The sequence below is a fragment of the Suricata suricatta genome, chromosome 3 (genome assembly GCF_006229205.1).
Source record: "Suricata suricatta isolate VVHF042 chromosome 3, meerkat_22Aug2017_6uvM2_HiC, whole genome shotgun sequence".
NCBI classification, from domain to species: domain Eukaryota; kingdom Metazoa; phylum Chordata; class Mammalia; order Carnivora; family Herpestidae; genus Suricata; species Suricata suricatta.
Genome location: NC_043702.1, coordinates 36,133,825 through 36,151,939, shown reverse-complemented (window position 1 = coordinate 36,151,939; position 18,115 = coordinate 36,133,825). Strand labels below are relative to the sequence as shown.

At 36.3% G+C, this 18,115-nt stretch overlaps 1 protein-coding gene across 1 annotated transcript in view; it reads right to left on the bottom strand.

Annotated features, from left to right (window-relative positions):
• BOLL (boule homolog, RNA binding protein) overlaps window positions 1–17,505 on the bottom strand; it is a 38,936-nt gene extending 21,431 nt beyond the window's left edge. Inside the window, exons 1-6 of the mRNA XM_029932952.1 lie at window positions 17,419–17,505; window positions 13,710–13,853; window positions 11,107–11,198; window positions 9,274–9,328; window positions 7,235–7,310; window positions 4,062–4,189 (exon numbers count right to left, since the gene is read on the bottom strand). Of these exons, the coding sequence (XP_029788812.1) occupies window positions 4,062–4,189; window positions 7,235–7,310; window positions 9,274–9,328; window positions 11,107–11,198; window positions 13,710–13,853; window positions 17,419–17,439 (516 nt within the window). The 5' untranslated portion in view covers window positions 17,440–17,505. The remainder of the gene's footprint in view (window positions 1–4,061; window positions 4,190–7,234; window positions 7,311–9,273; window positions 9,329–11,106; window positions 11,199–13,709; window positions 13,854–17,418) is intronic.
• Window positions 17,506–18,115: the final 610 nt, after the last annotated feature.

Here is an 18,115-nt window from a genome sequence, read left to right as displayed (position 1 = left end):
AAAGATGTACTAAACTATTTCACTGAGAAAGAAAATTTTACGGGCAGATGGAAATGAAAGATCTAACTAAATGTTTGTGGATGGTACAATTCATTATTATACCCAAATTAATTTACATATTTAATGCAATTGTAATAAAAACACAGCAAAGCCTATTCACAGAATTGGACAAGCTGAATTATAACATTTATATTTATAAAAATAAAGCCTTAAGGGTAGATGAGACTCCTGAAGAAAAAAGTGATAGGCCTGCCCTATCAGATTTTAACACTAGTTCTAAAGCAATAGGAACTAAAACAGAATTGGGCAGGGCAAACAGATGCACCAGGGGAACAGAATTGAGAGCCCAGAAGAACCCCCCTCCCCCGGAAATGTGGCATTTCACAAAGGATTTGTTTCAAAACAGTGAAATAGGATGAATTAGTCAATATGTGAACTCCAGATTTAAGATCTAGATGTGAAAAACAGCAATACTATAGTATTTTACAAATAAAATATAGAATATTTATATTCTAGTAATAAGGAAGTATTTTTAAACAAGCTACTAAAAGATGAAGCCATAAAGAAAAACATTAATACATTTTTTAACATTAAAACATAGAACTTGCATACGACAAAGACAAAACTTGTAAAGTTAATGGACAAGTGACAAACTGGAAGAACGCACAAAATTCATATATGAACTCAAGAAAAAGACAAATAACCTCCAATAGAAAACAAAATAACACCACTGGACAAAGGATATGAAAAGGCACCTCAGAGAAGAAAGTGGAATGGCCAATAAAGACATGAAATATGTTCAGTCTTAACCAATGACTGAAAAAATAAAACAACAATATAACTATTTCATAACAACATTGGTAAAAATTTAAAATTAAAGGGTTGGTAGATTATGGAGAAATTGCAGCTCTCATAAACTGTAAGCTAAAGTGTGAAGTGGTATATTTGGAAAGCCATTTGGCAACATTTAGTCAAAGATGTTTATATTCTATATTGTGAAATTTTACTTCCATGCATATATTATAGCCTAGACCAAGATGATGTGGCAGGGTCCCCTCAAGGAGAGAAAAAAAAAGAGAGAAAGGAAAAAAAGTCTTCAAGGTAAGGTGGTGATGCGTCTATGTGACAACATCCCTCATGACGCTGTAAACTGAGACCACTTAATCAGACTACATGTTTTGTGTGTTACCATATATGGGAGACCAAAAAAATAGAAAATGTATTAAAAAAAAACTGCTACGTGATGTTCGGTGCTCAGTTCTTTGGTTATGAACCCAACGGAGTGGTGCCGGCACGAAGAAAGTTGCTTCTTGGAAATTAAAAAGTCTCTGTGTCACGACTCTCTGTACGAGAATCCTGCTACAGTAAGAGAATACAAAAATTTTCCAGTGGTACACAGGCATAAATAAGTTTAAAAGTATTATTTTTTTCTTAAAGTTTATTTATTTTGAGAGAGAGGGAGAGAACAAGAGTGCATGAGCTGAGAAGGGGCAGAGAGAGAGAGAGAGAGAGAGAGAGAGAGAGAGAGAGAGAGAGAGAAACCCAAGCAGGCTTCACACTGTTAGCACAGAGCCCTACATGGGGCCGGAACTCACAAACTGTGAGATTATGACCTGAGCTAAAATCAGGAGTCAGATGCTTAACCAACTGAGCCATCCAGGTGCACCAGGAGTATTAGTTTTTAAACCCTAACATATGTACTCCTTCCCAATTTGATATGTGAATGTGTCTGTGTACTATGTGTCTGTCTTCTTTCCATAACCTCCCTTTCACAATTACCCTTCTCCTTCACAATGAAAGATACGTTTCTCAGTCATTCTGTCATTCTGGATCTGTTATAGTGTTTTGTTCTAGAATATAAATATAAACAGGGCATCAAACAAGTAGACAAATCAAGAAAGCAATGCTCTTGAAAAACAGGAGACAGCCAAGCAAAAAGAGCTTATATAAGAAATATTAAAGGGGATGGGCACCTGAGTGGTTCGGTCAGTTAAGCAGCCAACTCTTGATTTCCATGATCTCAGTGTTGTGGGACTAAGCCCCTTTGCAGGCTCTGTGCTGACTGTCAGAGCCTGCTTGGGATTCTTGGTCTCCTGTCTCTCCTGCCCCTTCCCTGTTCTCTTTCTCAAAATAAACAAACTGAATAAAAAATATTAAAGGGGAGATGGTCCCCTATTTCATCCAGGGAACAAAATAAGTTACATGATGGTCACAGGACTACATACTAACTCATTCATTCGAACTTAAACATAATAAAAATAATTAAAAGTTAGAATTTTCTAACAGAAACAAATTTTTATTTGGCTGACTAGTTTTGCTAACTAGTTAACTAGTTCTAGAGCAGACATTTTCCATCCCTTTTTTAAAAAATGTTTTATTTATTTTTGAGAGAGAGAGAAAGAGAGACAGCATGAGCAGGGGAGGTTCAGAGAGAGAGGGAGACAGAGAATCTGAAGACAGGCTCCAGGCTCTGAGCTAGCTGTCAGCACAGAGCCCGATGCGGGGCTTAAACCCACGAACTGCGAGATCATGCCCTGAGCCGAAGCCGGACGCTTAACTGACTGAGCCACCCAGGCGCCCCCCATCCCCTTTTTTTCTAGTATAATTGACATATAATATCATATTATATATGATATATATTATATATATATTACAAAACGATAAGATGACAATCACAGTCTAATTAACATCTATCACCACACATAGAACATTTCCTTTTTTAGAGTATGAGTCAGGGAAACAGGCAGAGAGAGAGAGAGAGAGAGAGAAGGGCAATGCAAGAGCGAGAGAGAGAGAAATAAGGCCCGATTCCATGTCCCTGGGATCATGACCTGAGCCAAAATCAAGAGTCAGCCCACAATACTTCCTATTCTTAAATAGGTACAAAGTTTTATAAAAATATATCTAAAGTAAATCTACAATACTCTGTACTACATAATATTCCTAAGTTATTTAAAATTATGACAAATTTCAGGGGCGCTTGGGTAGCTCGGTTAAGCATCCAACTTTGGCGTAGGTCATGATCCCATGGTTTGAGTTTGAGTCCCCATTGGGCTCTGTACTGACAGCTCAGAGTCTGGAGCCTGCTTCAGATTCTGTGTCTCCCTCTCTCTGCCCCTCCCCCACTCATACTCTCTCTCAAAAATGAACATTAAAAAAATAAAATTATGACAAATTTCAGATATCAGCCTAAAAATGAGTGAGACTATAATTCTTTAGGAAATTTTTAGGGGATACAGAAGGAAAAAACTTTGAAAACCACTTTCCTAGACAAACTCATATAATACATACAAGAGCTGGATGTCCACTGTATTCTTGATTACAGAAAAAAACTTAAAATGTCAATCAATAGGGGAACATACACTGGTATAATGGAATATTATAAAATATTAGAATAAGTGAATTAGATATACTAGGATCAGCATGGTTTAATCTCAAAAACATAATGTTGAATAGAAAACTAGATTTACATAGTGTTTATTTAAAAATTTTTTAAAAATGTTTTTTATTTATTTTTGAGAGACAGAGAGAGACAGCGCGAGCAGAGAGAGAGGGAGACACAAAATCTGAAGCCGGCTCCAGGCTCTGAGCTAGCTGTCTGCACAGAGCCCGATGCGGGTCTCCAACCCACGAACCGGGAGATCATGACCTGAGCGGAAGCTGGACGCTTAACAGACTGAGTCACCCAGGCCCCACTACATGGTGTTTAAAAACCACCCAAAATAATACTACTTATTGTTTAAGGATACCTACATTTGTAGAAAAACCATAAAATGATAGGAAAGACATCCTAGTTATATATTCTGGATATATCTGAAGAGAAAAAGAGGTAAGAAAGTAGAGACAAGGAGATTTTACCTGAATTACTCATATTTTATTTCTCCCTATTAAATAAACTTAAGTAAAAATGGCAAAATGTTAACATCTATTAAATTTAAGTGGTAGCTACATGGCTGTTATTTTATTATTTGTGCTTGTCTGTGGTTGAAATATTTCAGAAATAAATATTTTACAAAATTGATAGAATAGATGAAAAATTTTCTAAGATGAAAATTACTTACAGGCCAAGGAGGTGGGACAGAAGTTACCTCTGGAGTATGAAAATAAGCAACACCATTATGATAAGTGTAAGGATATCCAGTTGAAGTAGTCAGATACATTGTTCCAGCTGCTGGCATTATACTGGAGCCTAAAGCAAAGATTAAATAATAATAATAATGAAAATGTTCAATTTACTTTTAAAATGGTAATTTCTGAACATTTGAAAATGTTTATCTTAACACACGTATATAGTTATGGTAAAAATTGAATGTTGCAAATTAAAAAAAGAATTCCATATGTTAAAGTCTCTTTGGAGTATATATTTTCAAACTTACTATCTTAGAACTTTTATTAGCTTAAGGTGAATACAAGAAAAAAACAAGTTCAATAAAGAATATTAAAAATTCATTAATTTGGATTTTAATATCAATGTAACAAAACACAAAGCTTAACAATTTAAATTGTTGTCAGCAAGGTCATTATTTTTACAAATATAAATTATATATAAAGTTAGCTGAAGACTATATACACTAAAATAAAGTTCCCAAGACCTTAGTAAGATCTTTTATTTGTAAAAGGTCAATGATGATGAAGTCAGTGAAATTGTAAGATTCCATACTTTCCTGAAGACATTTTGGTTCTACCCCACAAATTCTTTGGTTCTACTTTTACAAGAATCCACTGATGTTATGACTCTTATTCTCTAGTCTCCCTTTGCTGTAACTGCTGCTGTTGCAAACATGACCACAAATCTTCCAGGTGGCTCATTCTGGGTCCCCATCTCTTTTCTAGATCTAGTTATATATACCCCTCCCCCAAAATTAAAAAAAATATATATGCTTTTGTCAGGAGGACACTTGAAAAATTTACATAAGCCAAGTTATACTGAGTAGCAAATTTATATACTGACTAGCAAATTTATGTAAATTGCTGGAACTGGCAATCCTCCTTCCACTATACCAGTAATTCTCAAAATTTAACATACATTAGAATCACCTAGATAGCTTATTAGAATACGAATTCGAGGGCCACACTTGCAGAGATTGATTCAGTTAAGTCTGGGATAGGGTCTGAGGATTTGCATTTTGACAGACTCCAAGTGAATTGTAACTGGCTGCAAACCACATAGTGAGTAGCACTGGCCTACCATTTTAAGCAGCATTACTGCTTCTCAGCTTTTATATTTTCACTGTACTTCATCTAGAATTGTTACTGCTTACTTTGGTGTTTCTTAAGCTCATCCTTTTGAGAACCTGATAAAAGCCATCGAGTCTTTTCTCAGAGATAGATATATATATACCAAAGCAAAATTATGCACACAATTCATGAGGTTCATGGATTTCCCTTCAAAGATAATCAAGGAACCACAGGTTTATCTGCTAAATGAATGAATGAATGAATGAATGAATGAATGAATGAATTTAAGTCAGTACGATTACAGGGCACTGAATTTGGCTGGTGATACAGCAAAAAAGAAAAAAGAAAATAATTGGACATATCATATGGAAGTTACGCTCTGGTGGGAAAGATAGTTATTAGCTAACTACACAATTAATTAAATACAGTTTTGATAAATACATTAAGACATAGTACAGTCTATTATACTGGGTATGATGAATGGTCCAGTTGTATTTAATTTGTGAGGAAATGATGTTTGGGTTTAGCTTTAAAGAATGAATGGGATGGGAATGGAATGACAAAGGGAAAGGAAATAGTGTATATCAGGAGTATGATATGTTTTGGAACTGAGAGAAGGCTACATGGCTAAAGCATGGGAAGAAAAGGAAAGAATAGTTCAATAAGCAGAAAATAACATAAGATGTGCTCTTCTAAAAGACCACTCTGGCTTCCTTGTGTATGATGGGTTGGAAGGTACCAAGACTGGATTCAGAAAGACTAGTTAGGAGGCTTTTCCAGTAATCAAGGCAAGAAAAGTGGGTAGCTTGGACTAGAATGTTGTAATGAATATGGAAAAAAAGCAACAGATTTGAGAAAACATTGAGATAAGACTCTCCTGTATTTTGTAAATCTACTTTTATACTTAATATTTGCAGAAAAGTATAATGAGTTTTGGAGTCAACCTGTCCATTTGAAGGCTAATGCTACCATTTGATTATATAGTTACTTAACACTATACTTCTCAAATTCCCTATCTGTTTGAAAGCATTCAGCATAGTAATTCATGGGTTTTTTGTTTGTTTGTTTGTTTGTTTTGTTTTGTTTTAGCAACTTTTCAGTCATAATATGAACATTACTACTTATACCTACTGCTGGTGATAAAGAACGGTTACTATGTGTTACAGCTTAATTCTTGGAACTAACAGGAAGAAGTATTAACCTACTGAGGACACTTCAGTTATTTTCTAAATTAACAAATAACTAAGTCAAAATTAAACTTGATTAACTTAACTTCTAAGTCAAAAACAGACCATCTAGTTGGGTACAACTATTAATTTGTTAACAGATGTACAATAACCACTTAATGTTTTAAACATCCCAGTGGACACTAGGACACAGCTAAGGCAGAATAAGAAAATTCAGTTACTAATTTTATTTACTTCCTAGCCAAAGATTGTTATAGAGTTTAATAAATATTTAGGTAAAAAGCTAACTGTAAAGATTCCTAATATAATAAATAAATCAGAAGATTGAGGAAAAAAAGTAGAGTTAAAAACCTTACAGAAATTTGAGAAAGGCACATAACTTAGCCAATTATTAAAGCTGTAGGAGTTATTCCCTTTGATAATTATGACACATCTAGTTGGGCTACAGTACCTCAATGCAACTAGAGTTTCTGATATTGGTTCTTTATTTGTACTTTCAGTATTTTAAATTTAAAACTCTAATTTTAAATTACTTTTCTAACTACAAAAATTCCTAATTAGTAATGCCAAATTACTTCTAATTATCTTTGTAATTTTAAATTATATTTTTATTTTAGAAGAGTTTTGCTTTAAAGATGTAACTATATGTAATATATGTAAGCACCATTATTTGTGTAAAATTTTCCCTCGCCCCTGAAAATCTAACACATATTAATTTGTGATAATGTTAATTTGATCACCAACTTTGCTAAAATAATCTTACTAAATGAAAGAAGCTTGACCTTTTAATGAAATTCTAGAAAAAGTCTAATATTTCAAAAAAGAACCATGTAAAAATATTGAAAAATACATTAGTTCTAAATACATACGAGGAATTCCTACTTGTTGTTTTCTTATTGCTGGACCAATGTTCAGTTTCTTATCTTTATAATTAAGTTTTTCAGCCTAGAATAAGAAAAAATAATTTTATTATTTTGACACTACTGTTTTATAATACCAATAGTAAAAAAACTAGTGAGAAACATTTTTAAAATTCAGACTATAATATCTTTTGAAAGCAGCAAGAATACTGGAAAGGGCAAAGTCTTTGAATATTTCAGTTCTGAGTCTGAATCTTGGTTCCAATGCTCTGACCCTAGTTCTTTAACAGGAATATAGTCAAGCCTCTATTCACAGATGCCATATTTGGGGATTCACCTATTCACTAAAATTATTTGTAACCCTAAAATCAATATTTTGTGGCAATTTAATGGTTACTGGTGGACGTGAGCAGAGAGGTAAAAATTTTGAACTGCCTGACATATATGGTCCCATCTAAGGTCAAACATGGCGATACTCAGTCTTCTTGTTTCAGCTCTCATAGTGAAAACAAGGGTCCATTTCATATTCTATTTAGTGCCATGTTTTTTGCATTTTTGTGTTTTATGCTGGTGATTTTGCTATATTTTTTATTTGTTACTTAAAATCGCCCTCAAGTGTGGTGCTGAAGTGCTGCCTAGTGTTCCCAAGCACAAGAAGAATGTCATTTGCCTTACGGAGAAAATATGTGTTAAATGGGTTTAATTCATGCATGTGTTATATAGGCCTGTTGAACAGGAGTTCAGTGTTATTGAATCAACAACATATATTTAACATGAAGTCTTTAAACAGAAACACACATAAAACAAAGTTATGTATTAATTGGTTAATGAAAATAACGTAGGGGCATCTGAGTGGCTCAGATGGTTGTGTATGACTTCAGGTCAGGTCAGATCTCACAAGTTTGTGAGTTTAAGCCCTGCACCAGGCTCTGCACTGACAACTCGGAGCCTGCTTCAGATTTACTGCTTCCCTCTCTTTCTGCCCTTCCCCTGCTTGTGCTCTCTCTCTCAAAAATAAATAAACATTAAAAAAAGAAAAGAATGTAACCAGAAACTTGTGGGAACCTAATCTTGTATTTCTTCTAGGAACAGCAGTCCAATATTTGTCAATTCAGTGTTCATGGTGACTTTAAAGAACATAACTACTATGAATAATGGGGATCAGTTGCATGTGATCTAATAATATACAATTCTATTTTTCCTTAAAAAATTTACTGTTATATTTACCAAATTTAATTATACACTGAACTGCAGGCTATAGACTTTTTATATGAATGTTTTTAGTTTATATAAAGTTTTTCATAGGAGGGAAGTAATCTCAGATAATGTCACTCTAGTGTTGTAGTGATTTTAGGAATTCAAAGTGCTATTAACTAACACTTGAGAAAAGATATATCCCCAAGTTCTTGATTTAAGTAAGAAATTATATTACAACTTGACAAACATATGCAATGATTTATTTACTAGCACCACGCTTTAACCAACTGAGCTAACCGGTCAAGACATCATGCAATAATTTAGAATTTGTTTTTCTATTAATAAAATTTCTGTTTAATCTTTTTTTAAAAAGATTTTTTAAAGGTAATCTCTACACCTAACCTGGGGCTCAGACCTACAGCCCTGAGATCAAGAGGTGTGTGCTCCACTGACTCAGTCAGCCAGGAACCCCTGTTTAATCTTAAAAGAATTTTCTTTTTTAAATTTTAGACAGAGAGTGAGCGAAAGCGTGTGAGAAGAGTACGGAACAGAGGGAGAAAGAGAGAATTCCAAGCAGGCTTCATGCTCTGCATGGAGCCTATGACCCTGGGATGACCTAAGCCAAAATCAAGAGTTAACCACTCACTAACTGAGCCACCCAGGAGCCTTTAATCTTTTTTTTTATTCAATTTTTTTGGAGACCAATGTCAATCTTAAGATGCAAATAAATTAAAAACATTTTTCTATCAATTGATCATTGTACTGGAATGCTAATACTAAAATAAATATCCTAAAAGATTAGTTTCAAAGAAGTTCCAGAAAAGGAAGTTGAACACATCAAGAGATCTTACCTCTTGTAAAATTTTTTGTGCATCTTCTTGTGTTTCAAAAGTGACGAAACCATACCTAAATAAATGCATTAATTATTTTCTTAGAACATTAGAGTTATACTAGGATTAATTTTTTTCTTTTAAGAATGGACCACTGTAGGAGTGAGCAGTTTTGTATGGTGTCCAGCATGCAAAATTTAAGAGAATTATTCACAGAAATCATTCACACTGTCACCTCCTCTTAGAGTCAGAACACTAACAGGAAAAAAAACCCCAGGATCTTGAAACAGTTTCATATCAACCTTATATAAATCAGGACAGCATGAAGGATTCATGTTCTGGCTTACAAATTAGGATACAATAAATTTTAGTACAGAGCCATAATCACCTTTTAAAATAATAGAACTTTGGCTTACATAGGAATCAGAGTAGGGAAAAAAACTTACAAAAATTTCAACAGAAGTTTTTTTTTATATTAGTGAATGTTTATATGGATGTATTATTTATTATTAGGATGTATAAACTGATAATGCAATTACTCGTATTTCCCAAACATAAATCAATTAAAAACATGTATGTCCAGACTTTCTATCCACTTTTCATGTATAATTGTTACCTCCAGAGTACAATTCATATAATGTTCAAGATAAATATATTTTGCATGCGATGTACAAAAGCCAAAACAGATAAACAAAAAGATATGAAGGAAATAAAAAAGTATATCCTCCTGCCAAGCACAATTTCTACTTAGATGACTTAAGGAAACTAGAGTAGTGTTAAATATCTTGACTACAATTTTCTTCAACTCATAGTTACTGTGTCATATAAAAAGTTTCTTCTTCTAACAAAGGAATTTCTCTTTTTCTATTTGCCCAAACATTAAACAAGCATTAAGGAAGTATTTTTACACTAAATTTTTGATAGAACACATACACCACCCAGTGGAAAAGGCATAAAATACAGTTTACATACCTATGTTTTCAGTGGTAAAAAGTGGGTATTACCAAAATATTGCAAATTCTATTAACCAAATACAAGAGCAACAATCTCACTTCTTCTTAATACTATTTGAGGTATTAGGAAGTATCTGAAGACGTATCTCATTTGTTTAAATGTGATCTCTCTGCAGGATCCCATCTCTTCCAAAGTGCTCACCTGACAAATTTACATGTTGTTTCCCTCTAGCGGAATTTTCTATCCACCTCACTAGTCCTTTCTCTTATGTATGTCCTGACTCTCTTTCAAGAAAAGGGGCAAAATCCTTCACTGACCTCCACTCTCTTACCCATTTTTACTTTGCTGTCAACCTTCTTAAGTACAGTATGTAAACTACCTCTTCTCTGAAATTTGGCTTTTTTTATAAACCAATCCATTGCAATAGCTCTAAGGTCATTAGCCATTTATAGACAAATTCTACTGATTTCTTCTCAATTTTTATTCTCTCTGATTTGGTAATTAAAAATCATTCTCATTAGAGTTATATTTCTCAGGTTAACTCTTTATTTGGGTCTCTGTGTCTAAAGCAGGTGTACAATTCTAAGAGTATCTGATTCCTTTAGTTTCTGGATCCTTAGCTACTGGACACGTTATTCAACTTTAAATGCTTGCTACCTAAGATGGAATAGTTCCTCAGGCAATGCAAGAATGACTTCCCAACAAATTAAGGAATATTATAGTGTCCTCCTCCATTCCAAAATACACATACACATACACATGCAATGGAGGCAAGAAGAACAACGAGGGCATGAAATTCTCTTTCTAGAAAATGGAATCAAAGTAAATTAGCATACCAAGCCTAGTAATCCAATAAAAATACAATTCTTAATTTTATGTACTATCTATAGTGATACTAACCCTTTGGACACTCCAGCTCTGTCATTTACAATCTTCACTTCTTTTACAGACCCATACTGGGAAAAAAATTTTCTTAAATCATTTTCATTTGTCTAATGGCATAAAAGGAAAACACAAAAAATGCTTTTAATACCTTTTTAATAACTATTTAAATAGCTTCTAATTGCTAAAAAATGAAACAAGTCTTATGCTTGTTTTGGAGACAGAAAATATTATAAATAAATAGTAATATAAATGTAAGAATGCCTCTTACATAAAACAGTACATAAATGCCTCAGCATAAAACAGTACATAAAACCACTAAATTATTACAATCAATATAAATATATTGCCTTTATGCAGTAACTATGTTGTTAAATTATTACAATCAATAAAAAATTTAAGCTAAATTACTTTAAAAACAAAAAGAAAGGTCACTCATTTTTATTTGTTTTCCAGTTAAAAAATTTGATTTAGACATGGCTATAACTATAGTAAGGGTATATTACTGAATATTGATTATTATTGGTTTTCGTTGCTCAGAGGGCCCTAGGTCATGGCAGTGGAACTAAGCTGTTGGTGTATATCAGTCTCTGTATTTTAATCAACAGTCTCCAGGAAGAGTAAGGTCTTAGGAAAGGAATGTATTTCTAAAAATACTTTAACTCAATTTGTGATGCCAATGGAGTGGCTATAAGACTTAAAGTTTTTAGATAGTTTACCTGTACTCAATATACATTTCAGCTAAATAATGACATTATAATATTCAAAATAAAAATTTGAGTCATTATTGGATGTATAATGTACAAGATTACCTACAAAGATGGTTTTAACTGGAATAATCTCACAATAACACTCATTTCACCTTTTCCTACAATATTCACACTAAATTCATTTTTATTTCATTTTCTGGTTCAGGTATAACTATCCCATGGAAACATTAAATATCTTTAGAAAAAAATTTTCTTTATATACACAGAAAAAGACATGCCCAACAGCAGTGCTATGCCTCTCATATACATTATCAGAGTTTAGTTGATTACCTACAGCCTGCTAAACTAGATGATGACAAATACTGAGATAATCTAAGAATATAAACTCAAAATGGAATGAATGCCAGAAGAATTTCTGTTAGAGATTTGAAAACAACTCAAACTACTGTCTGATAGAAGACTCACTAGTTCAATTTTGCAACTCTACTGCTTAGTTGAAAAATAAGGAGATAGAAAGTCAAGATGATTAAGTATCAAGAGAGATGGGCTATAAGCTTCTAAAACTTTTTAAAGCTCTAAAGAGTTTTAAAAAGTTTGACACTGTTTGCTACTACAGTAAACTATTTCCTTGTTGTCATTTGTCTATGGTTTTGGAAAAGGTGTAAATATCAGGGAGGAAACCCTAGCCATTACCTTAAAGGTATAACTTAAAGGTAACAATGGCCTCTTAAGTTCATGATGTAGCTGACAAAATTCAATAACCTAGAATAACCTAACCATACAAATGGTTCAATTTATTAATAATTTATTTAAAAATATACTAAGTGTTTATAATATAAATTAATTCTGAACAAGAATACTCAAGTTGAATATTTATGGTCAGCCATTAATATTTTTGAGGGAAACAGAAAATCATTTTAATTTCACTAGAAATCATTTTTATTTTTAGGGAACCAATCACATACTTGCTTTAGAATCATTTGACAAGTACACAAATACAGTATGTGTATCATTTCTCTTGAGCAAAAAAAAAAAAGTAAGTTCATCCAAATTACAAAAGATTGATTATAGTGAGATAGTAATAAATGTCAAATTTCATACCCTAATGGCACAAAGGTTTTTTTTTTAATTATGAAAGGCAACTATCCCTGTAATTTCCAATATATAATATGGAAACTTGGAAATCTTTCTATACATCTACTTAGAAGTAAGGATATTCCACATAAAATAGTGTGCACACATTTCCTATAGGTGTTTACTCCTACCTCCTAAATGGGGATGCTAAACATCTCACAAACTAAGTTTCTCTGAAAGAGTGAATGGCTGATTACATTACTAAAATGTATTAATGTTAAGGTGCTCTATTCTGACAAGACCCAGGCCTTTTTTTGTGTGTGATCAGATTCTTAATTAGATGGCAGAAAGCAATTTGTGAAAGATGTAAGTTTAGGAGGTTACTCAGTAGGAACTTGAGAATAAAGTTGGGAGTAAAGTTGGGATAAAAAAACAAATTCATAGGACTAAATTTGTTTTTAAAAAAATGGACTCTTTTTTCGAAAATTATTATTACGCATTATTTGGTTTTTTGGAGTATGACGTAATAAAGTATGGTAAAATAAAGAATATGGAACTATGAGTCAAAATACTGGGATTCTAATCTTCACTCTGACACGAAGAAGCTAGGAGCCTATAGATATATCAATGAGCCTCAATTTCCTTGTATGTGAAATTACATATATTCTATTTAACCAACACTGCTATTGAATAGATTCTTTATAGTGAGACAAGGTGAAACCTACTAAACATTATGGAAATAGCAAATGTTATTTTTGTAGTTGTACAAAAAATTTCTGAGAGATAAAATAACTTCTAATGCAAAAAATACACTATGTTGCATGCATAAATAGGTACCTTAAAGTCAATTCCTCCTACAAAGATGCGATTAGGGATCACTGTTCCATATCTTGGGGCACTTGTTGGGTTATTCAAAGGCACAGGTGACACAGGATTAGGGGATGGAGATAATGAATCTGTTTGCGTCTGATTTGATGTTTGCTGTAAAATAAAATTCTTTTAAACTTTTAACATTGGGTAGAAGTTTTGATCCAGGCTGAAAACATATCTTTCAAAAAGATGAGTAATTCAGACAAAATGTAATATTTTAGACTTAAATTTTATTCTAATATTATGAAGATTATAATTAGAAATATGGTTTTTTCCCAACAAAATATGGGAAATGTAGAATCTACTCCGCTACAGAGAAAATCTTAATTATTTAAAATGCTTCTGTTAATTATTATTAAGTATACTATTAAATATTATAAGTATTGAGGAATATTAAACTCAAAAAAGAGAAGAAAGAGAAAGGCAGCCCTGGACAACTGGGAACTGGCTTCATTCTGGTGTTAGGAGTTGGCCTAGAACTCACAGCGAGGCTATGGTTGTTCTCTTGTTAACAGACATGAGGCAAAGTCACTCTGTGATTGTGGTGGATCACGATAAAAACAAGACCAATCCATAATCATATCTGAACTCTGACAAAAAACAAAAGCATTGTCCAAACCACAAGAGTGACCAAACATCCCTTTATTCGGTCTGATATTCTTTATCAATCACAGCTTTGGCTATTTTTCTTGCTTTCTGGATGAGAGTTAATATACCCAATCATAGAATTTCTCCCACTTTCTGACAACATGCATCTCACCGTAAAGCCCTTCTTCTTTAAACCCTCTCTAAAAAGAGCTTAACATAAGTGTAAATCCCATAGGAAGTTCTTTTCTAGCACCCTCTTACTGAGAGGCTCCATGGTGGAGGCTCTTCCTTGTGGCAACAATTCAATATACCTAACTTTAGTGAACTACAGGTATGTTCCTGCTAGTCTTTGGTGAAAGGGCATTGACAAGTTGACAAATTCTGACATTCAAGTTCACTGTTTTTTAACTCTAAAGTCAGAGTTTTAAATACACTTGCCAATTGGAAGATTGAACTGATTTTGTAAAAAAAAAGAAATTTATATACCTAATATCTCATAGGCATAAATTTTTATACCCAAGATTGAGCTCAGTACATATACGTTCATAATTCTAAGTTGGGGGCCTAATTTAGATTTTACTAAATGTATATTAACGCATAAACCTTTGCACATGGCAAGATGGTAAACTCTTAGCATACAACTGAAAAAAACCCAAGACTTCGCAATAGAGTTTTGAAGAGAAACCAATTTAAGCACTTGCTAATTATTTTTGTTCTGAGAACACTAAACAGGCTTCTCAGTCTAACGTATTAAATGAGTACACGTCAATATGCTTGCAGTTCCTAATTTCAATTCTCTGAGAAACAAATACACGAAAATGAATTTCCAACGTAGATAATGGAGTCATTCTTTTTCATAGCTGCTCTCCTGTCTAACTTAATTGTTCAACAAAACCATGATCCCTAAATTAATCTCTTCAAGATATACAGAGAAATGAGTAGGCCAGTAGTGACTATGGGGCTATAGGCTGGACCTTACTGGGTTCTATTCTGCATCTAGTGTTAGGGGGAACAACAGAAATTCTCTAATAAGGGAGCTCATATCACGCCTATTAAACCACAGAAAAATAATCACATTTAATAACTGCTATGTTTTAGTTTCCAATGAAAGAAACTGGGAATCCAATCTTAAAAGCATTCTCTCTGGGCATTTGGAGGTTATTTGTAACTTCAGTCACTTTACTTATAGGATGTAGTGCAGAGAGAATGGATGATTTGGGGATGCTTAGTGTTGTTTCAACAGTGGATTTGTAATGCTAGAGATAACAGCAGAGCTCTAGTAAATATAATCTTGTCTGTTTAGGGACTGTAAAAATTTAAAAATAATTCTTTATGAAATTTTCTTCTTAAAAACAAAATGAGTTCAACAGGTGAATTCATTTGTTCTCCAATTTGTTTTAAAAATAGTCAATTCCATTATTTTTTACTGAGAGAGGACATGAACAAAAGTGAACAAGTACTTTATTTCCAATATTAAGAAACTAGTTAGATGATACTGAGAAAGGAAAAACATCAACTTTTTATATCCTGTTCATTGCATTCTCAGTTCGAAGGCTCCTGCTGTACTGTGGGTTCCTATTACTTTATCTTCTTACCACTTATCACTTTCCAACATACTGTATAATTTACTTATGTTTATTGCATACCACTTTCCAATATAGTGCAATGTTCACATGTGAAGGGCTTTTTGCCTATTTTCTTCACGGATCATCTAAAGCAGAAACGGTACATAGCAGGTGTTCAAAAAATATTTGTTGAACAAACGAACAAACGAATGAATCATTTCTTCCTGCTCATGATATCCCAACCATGAAAAGAACCTAGAAAATATATTAAATTAGCACTGGCAAGGCTCAAGCAAAAAGCATCTCAATTCCTCAGAGAAGGTTAGCGATGCATTGAATTAAACAAAGCCTCAGATTCCACCACCAATAATTTTGCAAATGTATGAAAAGCACTTAAGCAGGTGCTGTTATTTGGTTAGAAGTAAGAGTCCTTAGCTTAGCAAATCTTCCAGCACTAAAGAGTTTATGAAAAACTTCCTTCAAAGTAATGTGCCCTCACTGCCTCCTTCCCTGGAGAATTAACCTCGAAATCTATCATTCACTTTGCCAACGATGACAACGGGGAAAGGGCAGGCTAACCGTCACGGTCAAGGCCTCCAAGCTCCTTCCCCTCCAAGGCCAGCAAGCGGAGGCGCTGGAGGATATGGCCGCTGCGACAACTTCCTCGGGTTCTCTCGGGTCATCATGAACTTGGGGGCTCACACGAGGATCCACTCCCTCCCCACCAAAGTGCGGGAGGGAAAAGAAGGCTAGCCAGCGAGAAATTTTGCCCCGCAAACCCGCCAGCAGCAGTGGCGGGAACCCTCAACGGCACCGACTGGACGGTGGCCTCGAGCGCCCGCAACCCCTTGGGCCTCACGTGGAGCGTGCTGATTGGCTGCCAGCGGGGAGAGGGGGCGGGGCACGGCTGCAGCTCGCCTCGGCGCCTCAGCGTCTCCTTAGGCCTCCTCTGTCTCCTGCCCGTCCCCTACTCGTCTCCCGGCGCCTCGGGCGCACGCCGGGTGTTAGAGTGGCCGGGTTCGTCGAGGGCCACGGTGCCCCTGCCCTCCCTCCAGGTCTCTCCGGCCTTCCGGTCCCCACAGACTAGACGGGAGAAGCGGTGTCAGCCGCCCCTGCAACCCCTCACAGTGGACGTCTGGGATGAGTCCGGCCGGAGCGAGCGTCAAAGACGCGGCCGAGCCCATTTTCGGCGGGAAACTTTTTCTACCCCACCCCCTCCTGGTGTACAGGACCCAGCCACCCGCCGCCTCCTGAAACCTGCCGTGTCCGAGGTCCCCCAGCCAGCCCACACCCGGTCCAGGCCGGGGGGCCCCACCTTCCCGACTCCACGACCTGACCCGACAGGGCCTGCAGGCAGGCGGCTCTTCGCGGTGGTCGATCGGGTATCCTGTCCACGTTTCTTCCCGACAAAATAGCGGGCGTTTGTGCCCTACACCTCATTCTTGCAGCCCCTCAGGAACGGAGTCCACCTCGCTCCTAACCCTTGCTATCCCGGAGCTGGAGGCCCTGACTGGCGTACTCACCGACCCGGACTCGGTCTCCATCTTCCTATACGCTCTTCAGAACCCGGGGATCTGAAGTTTGAAAGCACCTTCACACCACGGAAGCAACACCACGTTTCCCGACGGACACTCCCCCTGGCGGCGACGGCGGCAGTGGCAGCTGCAGGGGCGCAGGCTCGGACCCGGGACCTGAACCTGCCACCCGGGGGGTGGGGAGAAGCAGCTACGTCGCCTCGGGCGTCAGGGCGGCCGGGCGCAGCAAGACCCCGAGCGGCGCGGCGCGGGCGGGCGGTTTCGGCTGTGGCCCGTGGTCGCGGAGCTGGGCCGGCCGAGAGGGAAGAGCGTGCAGCAAGTCGGGGCGGGCGTGTGGGGTGCAGACGAGGGCTCGGCTCTGGGGCCACGCGCGCCTGTTTTCGGACGGCTGGGGAGGAGGGAGCGAAAGGGTTTTGCGAAGCACCATGCGCCGCACACCTTCCTCTCGTCTCCCCTTTGGAGAAAAGTCGGCGTCTGGGACTGGTGGGTTTCGAGAGGTCGACGTGAACTCTGGCTTTACTAGGTAGCAAGAGGCCGGTTGAGGGGCGACTTCGGAAGGCTAGTGCAGGACGAAGAGGGCAGTTTCCAGAGTCAAACTCTGACCCCCCGGGCCTGACGCGCCAAACTCGGGGACTCCCGAGAAGCCTGGGACTCCGCGCTGCACCTGTTGTCGCCGTCACTCATC